General features: G+C 57.2%; 1 protein-coding gene across 4 annotated transcripts in view; it reads left to right on the top strand.

The window, feature by feature from the left end:
- Nucleotides 1–23,215, top strand: part of CORO2B (coronin 2B) — a 31,580-nt gene extending 8,365 nt beyond the window's left edge. For 2 of the 4 annotated variants that reach the window (XM_086756961.1, XM_086756959.1), the window contains exons 2-12: nt 8,265–8,465; nt 15,920–16,036; nt 18,017–18,166; nt 18,488–18,652; nt 19,189–19,305; nt 19,392–19,496; nt 19,829–19,925; nt 20,424–20,536; nt 21,212–21,302; nt 21,418–21,557; nt 22,057–23,215. In XM_086756961.1, coding sequence (XP_086613087.1) covers nt 8,265–8,465; nt 15,920–16,036; nt 18,017–18,166; nt 18,488–18,652; nt 19,189–19,305; nt 19,392–19,496; nt 19,829–19,925; nt 20,424–20,536; nt 21,212–21,302; nt 21,418–21,557; nt 22,057–22,188 — 1,428 coding nt within the window. In that variant the 3' untranslated portion in view covers nt 22,189–23,215. Of the gene's footprint in view, nt 1–1,396; nt 1,464–7,569; nt 7,693–8,264; nt 8,466–15,919; nt 16,037–18,016; nt 18,167–18,487; nt 18,653–19,188; nt 19,306–19,391; nt 19,497–19,828; nt 19,926–20,423; nt 20,537–21,211; nt 21,303–21,417; nt 21,558–22,056 lie in introns of those variants that run through there. The other 2 variants (XM_086756960.1, XM_086756962.1) reach the window with 2 other exon arrangements.
- The last annotated feature ends 526 nt before the right edge of the window (nt 23,216–23,741 follow it).

The following is a 23,741-nucleotide window of genomic DNA, read 5'->3' as shown; positions in this document are numbered from 1 at the left end:
TGGGTCTCCAAAGTGAGACATCCATATATCAAACCCATATCAGCACCAGGGAAAAAAAAGCTTCTTCCCAAGGAGGAGACTCTGGTCTTGAATATTTCTATTCTGGGACACATATAGTAATTTTTTTTCACCATGGGATCGAAATGTGTGTGGAAAAAACTTGGTCTAAAAGAAAAAGCACCTCCAGGATGCTGATGGCGTTTGGGATGGTGTCCCTGGCGCTGGCAACGGGGCATTTCCAGGCGGCGTTTCTGCCCGCTGGCAGCAGCAGAGCTGTGACCATCCCCAGCCCCGGCCCGGGAGCCAGCGCGCTCTCACGGCACCCGGAGATGGATGAGGTCCCGCGGCACCGCTGATGTTATCTTGGAGTCAGAGCTGCCGAGCCGTCCAAACCATAATCGCTGCGCGGAGGCTCGGTGGGGAGCTTTATTTCTCATTATCGACATAGTTGTTCTGTAATGGGACGTGCAATTTTGCCTGTCTCGTAAATACCCATCATCTGCTTTTTAGCAGTCAATATATATCCCGAACCGACCCCGGACAACTGTTAAACCCCTTCTTCCCCTCCGGCCGCCGTGACTTTCTCAGGCTGGCAGGACTTGGTTTCGGGGCTCTGGTCGTCGTCGCCGCTGGGCCGTTGCGCGTTGTCAGCCCGGTGCGGGCGTGCGGGGCTCTGGCCGACGTCGCCAACGCCTGGGGCTGCTCCTCAGGGGGACATGGGCCGGAAACGCGGCGACAAGCTTCGTCCATCAGCCTACGCTGGATTTCATGCAAACCGCCTTTTTTCAAAAGTCAAGCAAGGGCTTCCTGCGGAGAAGCCCAAATTCTAAAATGGAAGCCTTTGACATTGCACCATTATAAAAGTTTGCTCGGTGGCGGCACACAAAATGGCTTTTCCCCGCGGCTCAGCGCCACCCCCCATTTCTCATGCCTGCAAAAGCCGGTTGCACTGAAAACATCCAGCAAAAAAGTCTTCCCTTCTCTGTGTTTCCCTAAGGAATGGGCTGGGATGACTGCACGGACCGTGCAGCCATGTCAGGCCGTCACCATGCTTTACATCCCGCTGCGGATGCCGGGGGTTTCTGGACAGCTTAACAAGCCCGTTAACTGTGCGTGAGTCAGGTAATGTGCCCTGTGCGGAAGCAAAACCGATTTGCGTTGGAATCACTTTGTTCTTTGGGAGAAAGTAGGCGGCGATGCATAATTATCCTGAACGGGGACGCGGGGTTCAGCGTGATGGCGGCTGCTGCTGCTGCCGGCGATGCTCTGGCTCGCGCGGAAATGACCCGGGAGCAGCCCAGCGCCGCTGAGGAGCAGGAAGGGTTTTGTGTGTTTTTATTCTCAGCCTCCCCCCGGGATGGTGAATTGAATGTTTTTGCTTTCCCTCTCTGCACAGAGCTCTTGTCGAGTCGATGAGAGACCTCCACAAGCCGAGCGTGCTGGGAAGCGAGCGCAGCGGCCCGGTGAGTGTCCGGCGCAGGGCGCTTTAGTGCGGCTGGGACAGAGAGGGATGCGTGGAAATGGCGGCTTGGGCCAAGCCAAGAGCCCAGCTGGCTGCCTCTGCTCTCAACGCCCCTCGGCACCAAAGAGAAACCACCCCAGACTCGCCCTTCCTTAGCCCCTCGGCTTTTCGGCCAAGCCCTGCCCGCAGACGCGCGGCCAAAGCATCCATCCCGCGGCAGTGCTGGATTTGGGCTTCCAGACGCGCTCGGTGCCTAAATGTTAAATCTTACCCAGCCTCGTTAGCATGAGAGCCATTAACGTGAACAAAAGGCGTTTTCAAGGTTGAATTGAGAAGCGGCAGAGCATTAGAGTGCTGGGGAGATTCAGATCAGCGTTTGTTTGGCTCTAGTCTAATGTGCATGGAACAATAAGCATCTGATGACTAATTTTGGCAATGCTGGGTGTCTTATCAAAATAGAGCTGTTTAATTTCAAGCTTTTCTTTCGGGAGTGGGTTCCAGCAGCACAAATCCCATATACATGCTTTGCTAACGCGGCGGGCACGCATGGAGCACATCCCACCCTCCGTCTCCGGCCGAGCCCGGGCAGGACACGTTTTGGAGTGGCATCATCCTGTGGCAGCCCTGCTCGGGGGAGTGGCGTGGCACCGTGTCCGATAGCGGCTTTTTCCTCTAAAATAAGCCCTGATGAGGTATTTTGATGTTTTCTTCCTGGCTCTCTGCACGTGGGTGCTGCGAGGAGCATCCCTGGGCAAGGGGAAGGGGCGATGGGGCAGCGTGGTGCTTCCCAGAAACGAAGCCATCTCCTTGGTCAAGATCTGCCAGAAAGCAGCTCTTGTTTTTGCCCGTTGCCTTAATGGCTGATCGATAACTGGAAATGTCAAACTCGAGCACTGCTGACCTTTCTGATGGAAAATAACTTCTGCCCAGCGGCTCCCGGGGCTGCGCAGGCGGCGTGGCGGCTCCGGAGAGGAGAGCGGGGGCCACAGGGTAACGAGGGGGTGGGTTTCAGTTGCGTTTGGTTTTCTTCCTTCAAAACTGTGCCTTGACTTCAACTGGAAAGCCCCAGATGGGGAATGCTCACCGGAACCTCTGCCTGCACCAGGAGGAGGAAGGAAAACGGGGAATAACATGATTTTGCGAAGGAGAAAGGGCTCCCGCCGTGCCCGGGGCTGGGGGGGGGTATTGCTAACCCCCCAGAATGACTGCTTCGTACAGGTGAAAGCAGAAATTCATTTCTCTGAAAGCTGTTATGATTGAGGCAGATTAAACGGCCCTATATATAGGATATAGAGATTTTTTTAGGGATTCCGGTCCACTGCGCTGCGCAGCTGCCTACTGCAGCGTTCAGGGCTCTTTGCGCAAGCCGTCCCTCCGGGCTGCCGTTGCCAAGACTCCCAAGGCTTGAAAAGATGCATTTAAAAATAAACACATTGAGCCGAAAGCTGCGTCCTGCTGCTGCTGGTGGGCAGAGGCCGGAGCTGCCAGCAGATCAGAAAAGCCTCCAAAGAGGGGCTGGTTGTTTTGCTTCTCCCTTCCTTTTCTTTTTTTTTTCCAGGCGAATGGCAGCGTCGTTCCCAAGGGGACGCGGGCAGCGCTGGTCCCCGCGGGGGTTGTGTGTGCTGCTGGGGTGTGTGGGTCAGATCCGCCTGCCCCGCAGCATCCGCTCTGCCCAGCTGGTGGGGGCTGGGAGGCCGGTACTCGTCCCCCATCTGAGAGAGAAACCTGCGAAATAAAAAGTTGCTTTTTTTTTTTTGCTTTTTTTTTTTGCAATTGCTCCTGAAGCTGCTCTCGGGTGTAAAACTGAGTGGCACCCACTTAAACGCTTATTTCCCCACCGTGTGAGAAGCCGGAGCTCGCAGGGTGCCCAGCTCCGACCCCTCCGCAGCCACAGGGTTGCTGGGATGCTCCCCACGCCGCTCAGACGGATGCCTCCTGTGCCAGCCCTGCCATATATGATGCAATATTGCAGCTCCGGGGATGGATGGGGAAAAAGAGGGAAATCAGCTCTCTGCCACCTCCACGCGTGGGCCGACCTGCGCTGTCGGAGAGGGAAACGGGCCGGTCCCTTCCCTGGTCCGGCCTCATCAGCATCGGCGCCTTAACGCAGCGCTGTTGTATGTGGGAAATCTCTTGCTAACCGGCCGGCGTTGCATGTCCTGTCCTCCTTCTGCGCCTGTCTGCTCTGCAGGGTCAGGGTAAGACGGGAATGCAGCTCTGCAAAGGTGCCGGGGAGCACGCAGCCTTCACCCGGCGCTGCGGACACCGGGCTCCTTGTGTATCATATTGCCCTGGGATCTTTCCCCAGCTCCAGGTCCGTCTGTTTTCCTCTGGTTTGGAGGATCAGCACCAAACCCAACGCAACGGCGGACAGGAATAATCTGTCACTTCTCCTGCAATGCAGTATTTTTGCTCAACGAGGGATGCTCCCCCCGGCCGGGATGCCCGGCTCGGCGCGGACGCCCGGCGGTGGCAGATATCGTCTCTCCGGTTATGAAACCTCAATGAGCTGCTTTGTTCTTTTGTCTGGAGAGGAGAAGCGGGATGGCAGCGCTGCCCGGCGCTCCCCTCCCCGGGGCGGCTGGAGGGAGCAGGGGAAGGAGAGGAAGGAGAAAGAGATGCTCAGCGCCCGCCCGTATCCCTGCTCCGGCCTTCCCAGCTCACCCATTTGATGCTCTGACTGGTGTTACAGAGGAGATTTCCACCTTCCAGCTTGGGATTTTGGGATACGCTCTTCCCCTCGGGTGCTTAAATAAGTAAAACATTGCAAGGAGCCTGAAAACGCCGGAGCGGAGCGGAGCATTTCCCTGCCGCTGCTTGTCTGTGAGGTTAATGGTGCTGCTGAACGTTGTGATTGGGGATGTGATTTATTTTATTGCCTCACTTCAAAGCTCTTTATACTATTCTCCTTTTTCATGTAAGTTCTGCTCAACTCCAAACAAGGGAGGAGTTTTGTGATGGAAGGAAAAAACCAGAGTCCAAGAATAATGCAGAAGTAGAACGAGCCTTGGAAATGGCGGCACATCAGTCCGATTCTGGGGATGGATGGCAATGGCTCCAGTAAATCAATAAGATTTTTTGTAATGCCTCTGAGCCGCTGAGAGTGAGGGGATGGAAAAATGAAAATGCCCGTTAGTGTCAGCAGAATGTAGAGAATTACTCAAAAAGCGAGTTTCATAACAATCATGTGTTGTAGGGTTGCAAATGCTCTGGATCATAACTTCTGGAACTGCTGGATGTGGCACGTCGCACGGAGGTGGGCTAGGGCCCTCGCTGCCGGGAGTTCAATCCGCGCCGGGGCCGACCACGGCTCCAGGGATGTCCGCGGCGTCACGCACGTGCTCCGGGGCGAGCGGCACGCAGGAGCTAAAATTAGCGGGGTTTTTTGTCTTCCAGCATCCTCCGTCTTCCCAGAGAGCGGCCGGGGGACTCACCAGCATCCGTGAATTGACCCTGAATTCCTTTTGTTCATTTTTCTCTTCTAGAGCAGAGAGAAAAGTATTTGTAGAGGGTAAAGAGTTTGCAATGAAAATGATTTTGCAAAATTTAAGTCAAATAATTTGAAAGTCGGGAGGAAAAGGCATGGAAATTTGGGAAAATACCCCCAAGATTTGAAATGCTATTCGTTTCCCCGGTTGCTGAGATGCGGCTGGAGCAAGGGTTTAAATTCAAGATGAGGACGGCGAGTGCAGTGCTTCGCCTGGGGAAGGTCCTGTCCCCTTGGCCGTGGTGATGCCACCATGGCTTGGTCATGGTCGCCTCTCCCCGCAGGACCTGAGCGGCGTTGGTCTCTGTGCCCCAAAGCCCCCCCAGAGCCCCCGGCCGCCGTCGCCGTCCCTGCCCTGGGAGGAAGCGGAGGGCAGAGGTGCCGTCGTGGGAGCGCGGGGTCGATTTTTCCAGCCTTTCCTCTCCCGCTTTGTCTCGCTGGAGTTGACTTTTCCTTCCCGGCCGGGAAATGTCGGCACCTCCTGCGAAATACCCTGTGCCTAGGGGAGCGCGGAGCTGCATCCCACCGGTGTCTGAGGCATCCCTGCATCCCCTCCTCCTCTCCATCCCCTCCTCATCTTCAAAAGCCTTCGCTGGCTCAGCCAGGAAATAGGATGTTTGTCTAGCGCCGAACGCCAGCGTGCCCGCTCCGAGCCCGGAAACCCGGGCGAGCGAACGACTCTGCAAAGCAGCGTGCGGAGGGAAAATAAATAAGTAAATAACAAAACTATTTCCTCTTTGAAACTGTAGCTTTCCCCTGGATTGCACAGGCTGCGAGATAAGAGATTTTCCTCCTCCTGCCTAGAAAATTCAGGTTGTTTTCAACAATTTTCCATCATAAAGTGGTGATTCCTGTGAAAACGTGTCTTTACTGGGAAGGCTTCCCATGTGCAACCCATCGGCGGCCGTGTTTGCGGCATAGGGGTGGTGCATCACCCTTTGCCTGTTGGTTTTTCATTGACTTTCTTCTTCCTGGTGTCCCTAAGGTCCCTCGGTGGCCTTGCCCTCTTGTCCGCATCCTTCGGGAGCAGCCGGGTGCCGGGGAAATCTTTCTGGATGGGAGCGGCGGTGTGCCTGGCGGCACTGCCACGAGCAGAAACCAAAGGGCTCCTGCTCCTTCCCCGTCACTGGGGTGCTTGGAAGCCCTGTGAGATGACACGAGCTTCACAGAGAAGGTTTAAATGTGTATATAGTGGCGAAAAATAAATGGAATAAATAATACAATTAAATGGAACAGTAAAGCATCTGCTTGGAAACTCAAAGTTTTCATCAATCCAGAACGGAAGCATCGCTCACAAAAACACCCTGATGGGACAGTGCAATGGGAAACCGGTGATTTTTTTCTCAGCCAGAAAATATTCCTAGGTTTTTTTGGTAGGCAATGATGCCCTGTGGGCTCCCCAGGGAAAGGGCAGATCCCGCCGGAGCCGGCAGCGTCGCCACGTGCCAAACCCGGCAGTCCCAGCAGCATCGCAAAGCAAGACGCCACTTTCCCTGGGCCGCTTCCCAGCCGGAGCACACGGCCTCTGCCGAAGGAGATGATGTGAACCTGTTTTGGAAGTCACCTTTTCCCACCCACCCGAGCACCCACCTCCAGCCGCGGGACAGAGCCCTGGCCGGAGCAGCCCCCTCAGCCCCCGGCTCTCCCACGCGCCGTGGGGAGTTATTTCTGGCCCGGGAAGGCCTCCGCTGGCTGCCAAAACCCAGAAATCTGCAGGAACGAGAGCCGCCCGCCGCACGACGCTGGCTCTGGGCAGCCCCCAGCCCCTCGCCAGGGATTTTGCCGGCGTTTCCAGGCTGTCTGAGTCCCCGGGGCCGCGGGGCGATGTGACGCTGTGGACAGGAAATACTGACTGAGGTTAAAGGAAAGAAACTCCGGATTTCTCCAGCGAAACAGGCACTTGAGCGTATTGCATGGAGATTTGCCCGGTTTTTGGTGAAAGAATAAAACAGGGAGGGGGAAAAAAAAAGAGAAAAGTGCTGAGGTCGTGGAAGCAGCATCGCCCTCGTGTCTGAGGACCGTGGCGAGTAGGGAGCATCCGTAGCGCACGCGTGAGGATCCGCGTTAAGGGTAAAACCGCATCTCTGCGCCGCTTGGAGCTCGTTTGTGCCGGCCCTTCATTTGGCAGCCGCTCGTTAAGCTGAATTTCTGGATGCAGGAAATATTGGGAGCCCCTTTTCTGCTGCCCTGCTGCAGGGGGGTCCGTGGGGATACGCGACGAGCATCCGGAAAGCTTAGTGGGGAAGGAATTGGGGAAATGGCCCTTTGGGTAGAATTTGGGGCCATAAGTCCAGAGCAGAGGCGCAGGGATGGCAGAAATGAGAGCAAAGTCCTGGGATCACGGAGCAAATGGAGAGATTAAAAAATATCGAAATACGCTTTGGTGCTTTTTTAACATATAAAATGTAATTTCACTGTGACAACTCATCCGTTCAGACAAAGGCAAATGTAAGGTTCAGTGAGACTCTCCAGAGCCGCTCCTCAGGCTGCGGTCCGGGTGTTTTTCCTTGCCCTGCCTGGCTCCCAGCGCTTGGGTAGGTTTGGCAAAGATTCACAGCGCTTTGTTGGACCTAAGTCTGCATTTTTTCGGCGCAGAAACCTTCCCAGCCAAAAAAAAAAAAAGTCTCTCTGCTCTCGTTTTGGGTTAAATCTTCAAGGTCCCTGTCCTTTTTCCTTTCGTCTCTGTGGCAAACGCGTGGTCCCGGTGCTGCCATGCATCCTCAGCGGGATGCTCCCAGTAGAGGTAAGCAGGGACTCGGGTTTATTTAGGATTAGAGCGGCCGCCGGAGCGTTTCTCTGGGAGCATCTCCCTGCTGGGAGCAATGGCAGCCGGCTTAGCCCGCGAGGGGAGAGCCGCGCAAAATCCGCCGAGGCGGCTGAGCAGAGCGCGTAGCAGTGCTCCGACGCGCGCTCCCGGCCAAGGTGCCCTTACTCTGCCCCGCTGCTTCCCCGTGGTGCAGCCCCATCCGTTTCCAAGCCATCGCGTTAAAAGCCTTAATTCGCTTGTCGTACGCACATGAAGGAGCAGCGCTGCGCGCTCTAGATCAGCAGTTCGTGCTGAAAAGGAGAGCGGCTTAAATTTTGCAACAGTAGAGCGCCTTTTAATGCCTTTTCTGAGTCGGTCCTTGCACCAGGGAGACATCCGATATTTTTTCCAAGGCTGTTATATTTGCAGATCCGGGCTGCCCCCACACTGCCGTGCCTCGTCGGGCAAAATCCCTGTTGCAGCACGGGCTGGAAACTGGGAAGCAACTGGGAAAGAGCCCGGGGAAGGGTATTTTTGGGAAGGCTAACCCCTCTGCGTTTTCCCGGCAGATGTCATGGCGCCCGCAGTACCGCAGCTCCAAGTTTCGGAACGTCTACGGGAAGGTGGCGAGCCGGGAGCACTGCTTTGATGGCATTCCCATCACCAAGAACGTCCACGACAACCACTTCTGCGCCGTCAACGCCCGCTTCCTGGCCATCGTGACCGAGAGCGCCGGCGGGGGCTCCTTCCTCGTCATCCCCCTCGAGCAGGTAAGAGGTTTGGCCTGGTCGGAGGTGACTCCGGTCTGGAGCCGGTTCCGCACACGCCATCCTGGGAATCCCGCTCCTGAGGACGTGTGGAAGCTTCTGTTGTCCTTTAACGGGGTTTTCTTCTGCGGGGAAAGGAGGATTTACGGCTGCCTTAGTAAATTGGGTTTTTTTTCAGGAAGAAAATCAAACATTTGTTAAAAGCTCCTCCTTGCTCCGGCTTTTCTGGCATCTCTTAGCGAGCACGGGGCGGGGCAGGCGCTGGGCACGTCACCCTTCGCAGTTGCCGCTCGGGTTTGTGGCCCCAGTGTTTCGCCAACACAGCTCCTGGGAAGCAGGTAGCGGGTCCTTCCCCTTCATTTCATCCCTCAGATCGGGTGCTCTGGACAGCCTGAGAGGGAGAGCGCAGCTGCGCACCCAGTTTTCCCGTTGCAAAACCCCAGGGGCTTTTGCTTCGTGCGCGGCGGCAGATGCCACCTCACACAAGATTTATTTTTAAGACTCCAGCGCCAAAGCCGCAGCACTGTGCTCTTTGCACAAGTGCCCACGTGAATCCGCACATCCCTTGCTCATGCAATTTTAAACTCCCGTAAATTCAGCCGATGCTTCCCAAGCCGCCCCGCGGGGCCGCACTTGATGTGCGGCGGCAGCTCCCGGCCGAGCGCTCGTCCCCGTGGCAGCCGCCGAGCTGCTTCTCTTGGAGGAAAACCTGGGCGGCAGCGACCTTGAAATGAAGTGAACGCTGCTTCTGCTTTGCTCTGCTCCCGAAACCTGGGCACAGGGCGCTGCAGCGAGTATCGGGGTGCAGAGATGCTGCTAATCCGGCGTGTGGACCAGCAGCTCCGAGCTGGTACCAGCGTCCCATCCCCGGCACCCTGCCCTCGCCCCACGGCCCTTGGGCTGCGGGAGGGGACACGGGGACTCCCGGTCGCTCCTCCTCGGGAGCGTTTTTGGCATCGGACGAGCCGCGCTCACTTGAGGATGCGCCCGCCCCATGGAACTTGGAGGCACACCCTGTTTGAAGACGTACGATGCGCGTGGGGAGAAGGTGGTTGTCCCTCAGGCTGCCGGACAGCAGGGTCACCGTGCCAAATCCTCCGGGATTTCCAGCCGGGAGGGGAAGCTGGCAGAGGGAGCCGCGGCGGGGTGGAGGACCGTTCCCCTCCGAGCCCCTCCGCACCCCATCTCCCCACGCCCCGGCATTCCTCTTGGATGTTTTCCCCATGTAACGTTCACATCTCTTCTGAAATTTTTCTTGAGTTTCTGGAGCAGAATCAGCTACAGATGGAAGAAATTATAATCAGCGTTTTAATTGCAGCACGCAGCTTGACTCTGATTAATATTCTAAAAACCAGGAGCTTTGTCTGAGCACCCGGAGTGCTCCAGCCCCATCTCTGCCTCCCTCCCCACGCCACCAGCCGGAGCTGGGAGGATGCCCATCCACGCACCACTTCCTCCTGGTCCTAAATCCTGAGCTAATAACCCGGTATTGCTGGGAAATTACTCTTTTTTTTTTTTTTTTCTGGCAAAGGTAGCCCGGTCCCAGTGGGATGTGAGCAGAGGGAGCGCGATGCCGTTTCCAACCTGCTCCGAAGGGATCGTCGGCCCCGTGCGGAAATCCTGGCGAGATTGCGCCCAGTAACTCCCAGCCGGAGCAGACCTTGGCGCTCTGTGCCAAGTGGCTGCACATGCCTTTGTACAATCTAATAATTTCTTTTTTTTTTTTCAAATAGGCACTGATTAGCTCATTAAGAGTAAACTAATTTTCTTTGGAAATCAGCAGCTCTCTAATTAATTGGCATCCATATTTAGCCGAACATAATTAAGGTAACCTAGATACTGCAGATCTAGTCAGGATTTGATTTGCTGCCTTTTTTTTTTTTTTTTTAACATTTCTGCCCTCTGTTCTACTCGGAAATGTTCACCCAGAAACCCCAGAAATGCTGGGGCAGCAAGGGGACGCGCAGCCGCCCCTGCAAGGCTCCGTAGGTTGGGAAGACGGAGCGCGGCTGCGTTGCTTTCCCCCGACCTCCTCGAGTTCCCCCACCCTGCGCTGCGGCAGAGCTGGGGCAGGATCCCAAATTCTGGAGCCTTGGCTGCTGGGAAGCAGCCTCTTCCCAGCACCGCAGAGGGGTTTGTGCTATGAATATCCCTGGAGAGTGGGCGACACAGAGCTTGTGCGCTGGGGCTGGAGGAGATGATGGTTTGCTCCCCAAACCGTAGCAACAGAAGGATTTGGTCCAGGCTTCAGCTGACGAGGAGAGGAGACCCCGTTGAAAATGTCCCTGTATTTTGAGTCAGCAGTAATCGGTTGAGTAAAATCCAGCCTTGCCCGGATGGTGCCATTCAGAAGGGAAGCAGCTCGGTGACATTAGGTCCCCATTTGTGGTCCAGCATGGACCACACTTCCGCTCCGGATGCGGTCCCAGCACTGGCCATCCGCCCCGAGCTGTCCCTTGCGCTCTCCGCCTTGAGAAGGGATGCGTGGATGGAGAGCAGGACCCGCGGAATGACAGAAAAGCCAGGACTGGGGCTCCATTTAAAAAAAAACCTGTGCAAAAAACCCAGAAACTGTCTGATCCCGGAGCCGGGATGGGGCCGCGCAGCCCCAGGAGCACCCGCTCTCCCCTTCCCAAGGGATTTCCATCCCTAAGCTGTTGTCTTCAGCTTCGGTCTGTTTAACATCCGAAATGTTTTCGCCTTATCCGAATGCGTGAAGATGTTGTGACCTGAAGCCTGAGAACTGCTCTCCTCCCAGTCCCAGGACAGCTCTTGGCAGTGGTTATTAAAACAAAAAAAAATAATAAACTGACGTGTTTGTGCTGCAGCTCACCTGCAGCGACGGGCACCGAGGAAGCGCGGAGAGCCCACGTGCTTTGGGCAGCGCCGATGCTTTATCTCTGGGCTGGGCTGAAACCGCTGGGGAAAAACAACCTCCAGTGAGATGTGGATTTATTTCAGCTGCGCCTGATTTAGTATAAACGGGGCTGGGGGTGCGGAGGGGGATGCTGTGGGGGTGGGACGCTGTGGGGTGGGATGCTGTGGGGGTTCCTTGGCTCTCGCGGGAGAAGGGTGGCCGGCATTGCTCGCGTTGCGACAGGAGGAATTTTTGTTTTGTTTCTGGAGGGGATGAAGGTCAGCTTGTTTTCCACGGGTGATGTGATCTGCCCGCGTGCCCGAAGGAAGCGGCGAGCAGGGAGGGGGAGTCTCTGTTTAGGCGTGGGAAGTCCAAGGCCGTCGCTCGTCCCAGCGCTGCCTGTTGTCGCTGTGGTGGGGGGCTGCGCATGGGGCGGACCCCTCGTCCTTGGCTCCTGGTGATGGAAGGCTGCCTTGGTCTGTATTATGTTGGGTTTTTTTCTATATCTGATTTTTAGTCTGCAGGAGACGTCTCCTTTTACTTAGAGATGGCCAGGAAAAAAAAAAAAAAGAAAGGCCTGAGGCTTACTGAAAAAGCTGATGCTTCAGCATCGCTGTTCCACGGAGCACAGTCTGGAGTCGCTGTGCGAATCGAGGAGATAACGGGAGAGCAGCCGTGGGAAGCCCAGACCTGGGATGGGGCTGGTTTTAAACGCCTGGACCAGTCAAAAAGCATCAGCGTAAAATGTTAACGCTGCCCGGAGAGCTGGTGGTGGCTGAGAGGAGGAAGCGAGGTTTGGAAACACGGGTCCTGGGGGCCAACAGGAGCTTGACGGGGGGGGAATCTAGATTTTTGCCCCCGTTAATGCTTCTGGGGAGGCGAGAGCTTTGCCTGGGCCATGGCAGCGCAGCCCTGCCTGCCCCCTCTGCCGGTTAAAACGCAGAGAAACCCTGCCCTGGCCGGGGAGAGCGGCTTTTAGTTACCCATAAACACAGATTTATTTTTAGTGTCTATAATCCAATTTAACAGGGACATTATATGGGCTTTTGTCTTTTTAATTAACAAGCTTGAGCCTGGCTCCCGCTTTTACGGCGGGGATGAATACCTCTGCGGCCGGGCTGCGGGGTTTTGATCTCGGCAAGTTGTGGAAATCTGCCGCGTGCCGGGCTCCGTGGGGCTCGGGGGTGCGGGTCCCATAGGGTCCGGCGGGGCTGGAGCTGCGCTGCGGACGGCTTCCCCGGGCGCGGGCGGCGGGGCTGCCCGTGGCTGTGTTTGTATTTTATTTAACGCCGTTTCCGTCCGCGCCGGAGGAGTCACTGGTATTTAAACCTTCACCCTGGCTAAACCGGCGTTAAGCCGTGCTGATGTATTTCCCTGCTTTATGACTCGCATGGTTTAGTTGTATAACAGAAAGAGTAACGAAGCTGTCTGTAAACTGATGATTTTCTTATGGCGAGTAACCTGGTTGTTACTTTGGGACAAACGGCCCTGAATCTGGGGCTGTTTATCCCAAAGCTGCCCTGAACGTGGAGTTTGCCGAGTCGGCGGTAGCATCCTAGCTCCTGGGGAAACTGAGGCACGGAGAGATGTGGCGTGGGTGGAGGCTGAGGTGCTGGGGGAGAGCATGGCCAGGAGTGCTTGCTGTGCAGCCCGTGGGACATTCCGGCACCTGGAACTGGTGTTTTGATGAACAATATTGTTGACTGCATGCATGGATTTATTTAATTTTTTTTTTTTCCCATGGATTTATCTTACTGAGAATCCCTGGCCCAGCTTCCAGCCAGGTCAGCTGTGTGCCGCATCCCTCCCGGGGGATCATCCCGCTGGGAACGCACACGTGTGCTGCCCAATCTCCTTGACCTTGGAGCCTCACTGGTTCCCATTGCGGATGCCCGGCTGTGCTGGGAGCCCTCCGCTTGCCTCCCCCTCCCCGTGGGCTCTCGGCCGGGGTGGTCCCCGCTACCACGTGGGATGGGTCCTCTGGGTCCCTGCTGAGGGTTTGTCCGGTTTCTCCCTCGCTTGTGCTGGGCCCGTTTGGCGTGGCTCCTAACGAAGGCCCGTTAGCCTGCAGCGGCCTTCCCGTGCGCCGGATCAGCCCCAGGTCGGGGGAATCGGCACAATTTCCTCCTCTTTGGATCTCGAGGAGGTGAGACCTTCCGTAAAAGGACGGCAGTAAACCTATTTACTCTTAATCTCAGCCACTGGAGACGTGTGTGCATTGAAGGATTTCCTGGGAAACCCCGTAAATCCCGCACAGCTCGGGCAGTGCTTCCCCAAGCCCCCCTCTAAAAGCCGATCCGGGGTCAGGGAGCGTCCGGGGACGGGCGGCCTGGCCGGTCCCCGTGGTGGGTGCCGCTTCCTCGGGGAGGGCTGAAGGTGCTGGCGGATTTGCTCCTTCCAGCACACGCCGTGGAAAAACTCGGAGCTGCGGGAGCCCAGAGAGCCTCGGCACGCTCCCGCTGACGGGACGCTATCTGGGTCACCGCGCCGCCCCTCGCCGGGGATCAGGGATCTGGCGATTAGGATTCACCGCGGCTTAGCACACGGCTGCTGGTGAACTCCCTCTGCGAATGACTCAATGGGAAGCTGCAGCACGAATCCCTGATTTTTAAATTTTTAATATTTATTTTTTATTTTTATTTCCTTAATTTGGTTCCTTCTCCTCCTCCAAGTGCCCTGGGCGTGGGCACCACCTCCCGCTGCTCCCGCGTGGGGTCTGTCCCTCGCTGCTGGCACCGCGGGGGCTCTTGCGTGCTGGCTGCCTTCAGCTTATTTTAACCAAAAGTCTGGATTTCTTGGGCAGAAACTATCCCAAGCAACCAGCCTCTGTTCTGTCCTCTGGAAAGCCTAATGGAATTTGACAGAACCCATCAAACCTGCTTTGCAAAGGAAGTCACTCAGCTGGTTGCTCAAAATTGAAGTGATTCCGTATTAACTGGTGCCGTTAAATCTCTGTCCGCCTGGAATTTAACAGCTGCCGGAGGAGTTTCTGCTCCAGACTGTGGTGATAGTGCCACGCTAATGGAAATGGGGGGAAGGCTGGATAATCTGAGCTGTTTGGCTGGGCAATGTCTGCCGGCGTACTTAATAGAATGACCGTAAAGCTGCGCCGCGCGTCCCGTTAATCCCCGGGAGGGTCGCTGGGGGGTACTGGGAGGCAGAGCTTCGTGCGCTAACAAAGCACGAGCCTCGCTGCGCCTCCCTCCACCTTCCCTGTCTTACCTGTGGGTTTTTTCTTCCCAAACCTTGGCAGCTTGTCCGTGGAGATCTCGGTGTCCTGAAGGGACACGGCCCCGCACCGTGCGAGTTTGGTGTGACGGGGACTTCCCACGGGGCTGCCTCTGCCACTGAGTGAAAGGAAAATTTAAAATCCACGGGTGATGCGTACGTTAGTGCGTTGCCCATCCTGTGGGATGCTCCAGAGTTTGCAGTGGTGCTGGATGTGATCTGGGAAAGGAAAAATATCCTGGGGCTGGGGGGGCTCAGGGGACCGTCCCTCCTGCCGTGGCGTCATCCGGAGCCACCGGCTGCCAGGGATTTGGGGTCACCTTGGCAACACTGTCAGAAAGTCGCCGTGCTTGGGTTTTATCCCTAAAAACCCGAGCTGATTCGTAATAGGACTAAGAAAGCCTGAGTCTGGAGCATTAACCAGGAAAACGGCGCTTCCATCCGTCCCTGTCCTGGCACCCCTGAAACTGGCCCTGGTTCCGCGGCGGTTTGGTCACCAGCTGAAGGCAGCGAGAGCAGGCACCTGTTTATTTTTCCCCTTTACCTCAGTAACTGAAATGACCCGCATTACGAGGTTCCCGGTGTTTTCCGGCCGGCGTGTTCCCATCTTACACACGGGCCGTGTCCAGAGGGTGGCTTGGAGCTGCTGTAGCCGTTTGGGCAGGAAGTGGCTTTTCACTCCGGTGATCATCCCTCTGGAAAAGCAGTTTAAAACTGATACAGGGCGCTCGGGGAGGTTTGTGTTTCCCAGCGCCGTGTGTGATGCTTTTCCGCATCTCCCTCCCTGCCTGGATTCCACGCATCCCATGCTGTTCCCGGCTGGGCCTGCGACCGTGGCTGCCTGGCAATTAGCCGCTCTCTCTCTCTCTCTGGGAGCAAATTAATTCAAATAAACCTGAATTTGAATTCGGTTGCAGGAGCCGAGCCCCCGGGCCCGAGTGCTCGCCCTTCGCCGCGGATGGTAAAACCGCGGCGCGTTATCTGCGGCGTGTTTCTTTGTGCGTGGTAAATGGAGCCGGCGGCGCGATCCGTTAAAAAGGTCAGCGCTGGAGCGGCTCTGAAATATTTAGTGGCCGTGTCGTGCTGACCTAGTTAGTTCGCGCGCTCCCAGCCCGCCAGCGGCTCCGGGCTGCCGGTTTGTCGCGCACGTGCCTCGGTCGATGTCACTGCTGCGGTCTGGGGGGAGAAGTGCCCCGCGTTTCGTGCGGGACCCCGCGGCTGATCTGCGTGGGGGCCCGGGGATTGGTTTGGAGCTTCTCGAGTCCCTCCCAGCCCCATCCCAGCGCTCTCCCCTAACGAGGCTCCAGCCTTGAAAAGACCAACTTTATCACTGATTTTTTTTCTTTTTTTTTTGGTTTATTTTAAATTGCAGACAGGCCGGATCGAACCGAACTACCCCAAAATTTGCGGTCACCAGGGCAACGTGCTGGACATCAAGTGGAACCCCTTCATTGAGAACATCATCGCGTCATGCTCCGAAGACACCTCGGTGAGCGGGGACACCGCGGGCCGGCACCGCCACGCACCCTCCTGCCTTTCAATTTCCGCATGCGGTGGTGCGGGATGGGGGCTGCGGGGGGTGACGGCTCGGGATCGGGGAGGGGGATGAGAGGCTGACGCGGGGCAGTGGGCGAATCGTGCCGACCCCGGCTCCTGTGGGGGCTGTGGCCGGTGCCCGGTGTCACTCATTGTCCCAGCGCTGCTCTTTCTGCGTCCCTTGCTGCGGATAAGCCGTACAGCTGTGCACAATGAGGTCTTTTTTCTTTTTTTTCCTATTTTTTTTTTTCCCCCCAAGCCCAATAGCAATGCTATTATTAATCCTACTTGCTCTCGGGGACCGCGACCGTTCCCGTGCCCTCAGCCATCAAGCAATGCGAGCGACAGGCAGCGTTGCAGGCTGGGGGATAACGAACCAGGTCGTCTTCGCGTAGCTGCTGTTTGCATCCTCCTCCTTTTTATGCTCTGGACGCAAGTCCGTCCCAAAGGCTGTATGGTAAAGGGGAAAAAAAAGCTTTTGTACGAGGGAGAAAGTGAGAAACCATCGCCCATTCTGCAGGGCAGGAGCTGGGGTTTGGGGTGACCCAGATCTTCACCGGTTACAAATCTGCTTCGCCTGATCTCGGCGTTTCGCTGCCTTATCACCTCAAGTCTCATCCTCTTCAGCATATTGGCATTTTTTATTAGCTGAAAGCCTGTCATGGAAGATATTGAGTGGGGGGAAAAAACCTCAGATGATGGCCGTGAGTCATGGTGAGCTGTCTCCCGCTTTAAATTAAACATTTTATACAGAGTCTCTGGGAACAGGAGGTGCTGGAGGGAGGGAGGGTACTGGGAAGGCTTCATGAGCCATCGCTGAACCTGGGGAATTAAGTTAATAGCCCCTGGGGCTGTCCGGTGTGGCGAATTTCCCCCCGGGATGGGGATGAGTTGGAGGGGAGCGGCCCCGCAGCCGGATGGGCTCCTGGCTCCCGGTGCCGCCCCACGCCTGGGGCGATGCTTACGGCAGGTCCTGCGCCTCCGCGCGCTCTCCGCTGGCTCCCGGGGGGTGTGACGGGGTTTAGGTCAACGGTCTTTACCGGAGGAGAGGACGCTCAGGCCCTCGCGCAGTCCCGGCTGCAGCAAACAAGAGCGTTTGCGTGGTTTTGCGGAGCTCTCCGTGCGCTCGGGCGCAGCGAGCCGAGGGGGCGTGCGGAGACGGAGAGGGAATTTTGCATCACGGCATCTTGTTGGCAGGACGCATCCCTTTGTGGAAAGGGGCGTTGCAGGGAAAATTTGATCAAGAAGGCTTCTCAGGACGGGCTGGGAGAGGAAGCCTTTGGCTTCCCAGGCTGCGTCCCACCCCGGCCGCTCGCCCCAGTGTCCTGGGAGGAGGCTGAAGGGAGGCACTTCTGGAGCTGTTCCTCTGGGTTTTTGTTTTTTATTTTTGTTTTTTTTTTTTTTTTTTTTTTAATGAGAATTCTCCAAAAGCATCACTTCCATCCCGGGATGGGACGAGGTTGTGAAGCTCTGTGCGCTTAGCTCCAGCTAACAGATCGGCGTTAGTACTGCGACCAGTCCCAGCATGCCTGTTTTTGGGTCGTGGTGACCGTGGTGCTGGGGAACCCCGCCTAAAAGTGCCCATCCCTGGCACTCGCCCCCCTTTTTTTTCCCAAGACCTGAGGAATGATGGAACTCCGTTAGGAGCAGGCCACAGAGGTGACGCCGTGCCGCAGAGCCCCTATCCTAACGCAGATTTCTCACTGTCACATTGCAAATGAGTTTTCGGGGCCCCCAAACGCTGTTCCATCTCTGGCCAGAACCGCGGGGACTCTCTCTCTCTGTGCTCTCCGGAGACCGGATCCGTCCCAGGACACGCGTTAGGGTGCAGGATGCGGCCGCGGGGGTTCAGCAGCTCAGAGCCCCCCGTGGGTGGGTGTCGGAGTCCTCTCAGGGCCCCAAAACCCGTCCCGACGCCCGCCCCATCCCGCAGGTGCGGATCTGGGAGATCCCCGAGGGCGGCCTGAAGAGGAACATGACGGAGGCCGTCCTGGAGCTGTACGGGCACAGCCGGCGTGTCGGCCTCGTCGAGTGGCATCCCACCACCAACAACATCCTCTTCAGCGCCGGCTACGACTATAAGGTGAGCCCTGCCCGGCCCCGCTCCTCGGGGCTGCCTTTGCAAAGGCTTTCCCTGCTCGTGGCGTGGGTGGGAGCCTGGAACAAAACGATCCCCCCGTGCCCGCAGCAGACGGTACCTTCCCACGTGCGAGGGGCTCACGCCCTGTCATGAGGACTGCTTTAATTTGGCACAAGCCGCAGGGCGGCCCTGGGAGGAGGGATGGGGGCTCTGTGGGCGATGAGGGGACGATTGCGGCCAAAATAGGAGATACTGAGATGCCCGAAGCGGGTTGGGGGTCTCCAAGGAGAAGAGACGCCAGAGCAGCCTCCCCTCTTCTCACAGGTCCTCATCTGGAACCTGGACATCGGGGAGCCGGTGAAGATGATCGATTGCCACACCGACGTCATCCTCTGCATGTCCTTCAACACCGACGGCAGCCTCCTGGCCACCACCTGCAAGGACAAGAAGCTGCGGGTGGTGGAGCCGCGCTCCGGCAGGGTCCTGCAGGTGCGGCACTCGCGTCGGGGCGCGGCACGGGGTGGGATGGGGCGGGGGGCGGAAACCAGCCCTCGGGGAAGAACCCCGCTGAAAGGTGTGGAAACGTCTGCGAGGTGCCGTACGTGCTTGTGAGGTGATGTTCTGCCTCTGCCGTGGTCTGCGGGTAATTCTCTGCTTGGAATGGGGCTGGTTGTTTTAATTAGGGGGAGATGATGGGCAGGGCTCGGCTTCGTCCCAAGCACAGGAGTTGGAGGCTTTTATTCTGTTATTAATTCAGGATTTGTGGAAAATTGTAGAAATTAGGGAGGAAGTTCCAGAAAGAGCCACAGTTTGGAGGAAAATGGTGGATTAGCAGTAAAGGAGACAGAGAATATTAAAGGGAGGTGGGCATCTTGGTTTGGCACAGGGGACAGGGGCTGGATCATGGCACCACCCCACCAGCACGGAGCTGGCATTTCACTGGGACGGAGCGGGAGAGGAGTGGGGGGGCTCGGCCGGGGCCGGGGGGCTCGGGGGCGGCCGGCCAACGCGCTCCTATCTTGCAGGAGGCCAACTGCAAGAACCACCGCGTCAACCGGGTGGTCTTCCTGGGCAGCACGAAGCGGCTGCTGACGACAGGCGTGTCGCGCTGGAACACGCGGCAGATCGCTCTCTGGGACCAGGTGGGTGCCGGGACCCCCGCTCCGTCCCCGCCGGGACCCCCGCTCAGGATACCTTGCTCACTGAAGCGCCTTTTCCTCCTGCGCAGGAGGACCTGTCCATGCCCCTGATAGAGGAGGAGATCGACGGGCTCTCGGGGCTCCTCTTCCCGTTCTACGACGCAGACACTCACATGCTGTACTTGGCCGGCAAGGTACGGGCTGCGCTCGGCACCCCGCAGCGGCGGGGGCGGCAGCGTCTCCCGGCGAGGCGAAGGGGCCCCTCTGCGGCCAACGGCCTGGGGGAGCAGGGCTGAGGCCCAAGCAAAGCGTTTTTGGCCACCAAACCCCGGTTTGGAGAGGTGCCCGCCGCTGTGGGACGAGCGGGGAGCATCCCGCCGGGTACCGCATGGGGCTGCAGCATCCCCAGCCCGGATCCCCCCGGCGTTTCCCAACGGCGGGCTGCTGGGGGTTGTTACCAGGGTCTGTAGCCCACCTCACGTTTGCCAACGTGGTAAACCATCCCTCTCCCCCGCGCTCGCTGCAGGGTGACGGCAACATCCGGTACTACGAGATCGGCTCCGAAAAGCCCTACCTGAGTTATCTGATGGAGTTTCGCTCCCCGGCCCCGCAGAAAGGACTGGGTAAGGATGGCTGGCTGCTCACCCCCCCGCTCTGAATGAGCAAGAGGTAGATGACGTAAGGTGATTAACCAAATGCCGCTCGTAAAGGGGTTTGGCGCGGGTTTGGCGGGCGCCGCGCCGGGCTCTGGAGCATCGGCGCAGGGCTGCTGCGCTTGCGGGGCAGCGTTCGCATTGCTGCACTCTCCTTCCTGTGGTGACGCAGCCTTCACGGCTTCACCAGAGACCTCAGTCTGTGATTATTTTTCTTTTTAATTTATTTTATTCTTCTCTTTTCCCCCCTTGAATAAAGGCTGCTTATCCCTTTCCCAGTATCCCCGCAAACACCCCTGGTGCAGCCCAGGTCCGTGCCCCAAGTCCCCAGGGTGACGGCAGGGATTAATTCAGCGAGGATCTGGGTCTCCCAGTGTTTGGGGTCCTCTGTGCCGGGGAGGTGGATGGGTCCCAGCCGGCTCCCAGGGTTCGTAGTCCCCGGCGTTACCATCTGCGCCCCCTCCGCAGGGGTGATGCCGAAGCACGGCCTGGACGTGTCGGCCTGCGAGGTCTTTCGTTTCTACAAGCTAGTCACCCTCAAGGGGCTGATCGAACCCATCTCCATGATCGTGCCGAGGAGGGTGAGTCTCTGCGGGGGTGAGCGGCATCTGGGGGTTTCCCAAATGGGTCTGGGGGGATGGAGGTGCCCCTGCTTGCACCGCCTGGCCGACAGCTGGGTCTCTTTGCACCAGTTTTACACCTCCCCAGTCCTTAGGCTTCCCTGGCACGGGCTTCCCAGGGGATTTTCACCCCGGGCTCGACGGGGATGCTTTTAGGAAACCCATCTCTGCATTGCTCCTGGCCTTGATGCAACTGGTTAGCGCAAAATCAGCGTGGGCCGTTGCAACGGGCGGCGAGGGGCTCGTCTCACCCGAGGTTTAGGGGCTGTTCCCAGTAAAACGCATCCCGGAGGTGGAGCAGGGTTTGGCGTTGGCATTCCTAGCGCTGCCTGCAGCTGGAAGCAAACCTGGCCGGAGGAGCCGATCCCAGGCTCTGCCGCAGCTCCGCTCGTCCCCCTCCGGCCCCTCGGCTCTGTGGCTGGCTGGCATTTCCCAGCTTTGCCGCGCGTGCCGGGAGCAGGCAGCGCTGGCATTCCTCACCCAACGGAACAGTGCAAACACGGGTTTATTACCTCCTCAGACACCCTGGGTGGCTGCACGGCTGCGCTCGCTCCTTCGGCGCGCGGCCGTTGCAAGGCGTAGTTAGAACCCAGCAGGTTCACCACGGCGGTTGCTTTTCTTTCCCTGGGCTTTCAGTCAGAAACGTACCAGGAGGACATCTACCCGATGACACCGGGGACAGAGCCAGCCCTCACGCCGGACGAGTGGCTGAGCGGGGTGAACAGAGGTAAAGGCACCGGTGCCGTGCTGGGAGGGCGGCACGGAGCCCCGAAAGTGGTCGGGCGGTGGGACGGGGCCGCAGCCCCCCCTGAGCCCTGCTCCCCGTGCTCTGCCCCGCTCAGATCCCATCCTGATGTCGCTGAAGGAGGGCTACAAGAGGACATCCAAAATCGTCTTTAAGGCACCGGCGAAGGAGAAGAGGAGCGTCGTCGTTAACGGCATAGACCTGCTGGAGAACGTGCCACCCCGGACGGAAAACGAGGTAGGGCAGCGCGGCCCTGGCACCGGGACGGTCACTGCCTGGTGGGGATGGGGCATTTTTTGGGTGCAGCCTATAAAGCCACCCCTCTGCCACTCTCTGTACCCCCAAACTGAAGCCCCTGGGCACCGCGTTTCCCCGTAGCTTGAAGCATCCCACGCTGCACTAACCACACAGCACCCAAAAAGGAGCACCGTTAAGCTCCTAAATTTATTTTTTTAATTAAAATCCTCCTCTGAAAACAACATACGCTGGGGAAACGTCAGCACTTGGCCCCGGAAGGAATTTGTTTTGCTGGAGCTGAGGTCGCAGACCGCATGCGTGGCGCATCCCCAGGCTGGAGGGGGGGTGAAATACCAAATCCGAGAGCGCGGGCAGCGCAGCAGATGACGCCGCATTGCGAAAGCAGCCGAGTTATGAAACGGCTGCAGCGCGGCTCCGGGGGCTGGCAGGAAGGGCGAGCGGCCGCTGCGGTCCCTCCAGCTCCCTCCTTCCCTTCCAGCTCCTTCGGATGTTCTTCCGACAGCAGGACGAGATCCGGCGGCTGAAAGACGAGCTCTCGCAGAAAGACATACGGATCCGGCAGCTACAGCTGGAGCTGAAGAACTTGCGTAACAGCCCGAAGAACAATTAACTTCCAGGGACGTTTTATAAATAAACTCTGTTTATACTCGCTCTTTAACTTTATTGTATCCACTCACACAGAATATGAGCCAGAAGTCAAGTGACCTGCCAAGAGCCCGCTCGCTAACTGGAAACTCGTCCTCCTGAGTCTTGTCTAGCACTAAAACCTCTCTAACCGAAAGCTACCGCCGCAGAGGGGGCTGGGGCGCCCGCCTGCCCCGGCGATGCTCCTGGAGTAAGTAGACACGTCCCCTCCATTGGGATTAACCGGCACGGGGCAGCCGAGGCGGCAGCCAGTCCCTGGAAAAGCGCGATGCTTCGTTGCTCTTAATATTTTTTTTTCTTTTTCCTATGCAAAAAAAAAAAAAAAAAATGTGACGGCGGGTGCAAAACTGGAACGGAGTGCAGGAAGGGCTTAATGCACAAAAGCACGCTGCTGCGGCAGAGCCCCGGACCCTCCCCAGGGGGGTGGCCACGGCACGGCTGGGTTTTGGCAGGAGCATCCTCTGGCTACAGCCTTAGGGAAGAGGATATAGCCTTTAAATTAAAAAAAAAAAAAAAAAAAAAAAAAAAAAAAAGAAAAGAGGCTGGGTTTCCTAACGGCCTCTGCCAAGAGGGACTTGCCCTCCTCCTTTCCGCTGGGACGCGGGGAAGGATGGCGCCTGCCTCGCCCCGGTGCCCAGCGCCGCCCCGAAGGATGGGGCCGGCGGCGGCTGGCGCTGCGCAGCTGCTCGAGGTGTTCAGCACCTGCGTACAATCACGGTCGGTTTTTTCCTTTTGTTTTTTTTGTGGATTAGGCCCGTGGCACAGGGAAGAACACCAAAAACTGCTCGTTTGCCTATATCTCTGTATATTTTTAAGTAAATCAAGTTGCTGAAGGGCCCAGCAGTGCCTGTGCAATTGTTTCTCCTCTCCGTTATTTCACGCTGTGCCCCGCGCCCACGGCTTCCCCCTCTCTACGTTCAGTGTGCTGTCCTTGCCTATTATTTATGCTACCACGGAATAGTGATGAAATAAAAATGTTTTCAAGATACCAACCCCTTGCCCGCTCCTTCCTTTCTTTGCCAAGGGGGAAGCGCAGGAGAAGGGGCTGTGGGACCCGAAGGGGCGTTTTTGGGTGCGCGTGAAGACACACTGTGTCTTTCATCCTTCTATCCAGTCTGAATCTCACCTCTTTTCGTTTAAAACCATTACCCCTTGTCCTACCACAACAGGCCCAGGTAAGAAGTCTGTCCCCATCTTTCTTTTCAGCCCCTTATGCAGACACCAGCCCTAAATTTGCTGGGCCTGCGCGAGCCAGAGGGCAGCGCGAGCGATGCTGGGATGGAAACAGAGCTTTAAGCTCCAACTCCTTCATTTTCTGCTGTTGAGGAACACGTTATCATTTGGTGGCAGGACTGGAGTCTCCTGGGTTTATCGTGTCTCGGATTTGAAGGAGAACCCGCTCTTTAGGCACGTCTCAGCTGCTTCGTGCAGAGCGGTGACGGTTTGGGCCTGTTTGAGGTTCTTTATGTGTTTTAGGGATTTATTCAAAGGGGCTGTGTTGGGACTGACTGCACTAAA

Source organism: Chlamydotis macqueenii, chromosome 12, assembly GCF_036417535.1.
Source record: "Chlamydotis macqueenii isolate bChlMac1 chromosome 12, bChlMac1.mat, whole genome shotgun sequence".
Taxonomy (NCBI): domain Eukaryota; kingdom Metazoa; phylum Chordata; class Aves; order Otidiformes; family Otididae; genus Chlamydotis; species Chlamydotis macqueenii.
This window is presented reverse-complemented; position numbering and strand designations above follow the sequence as displayed.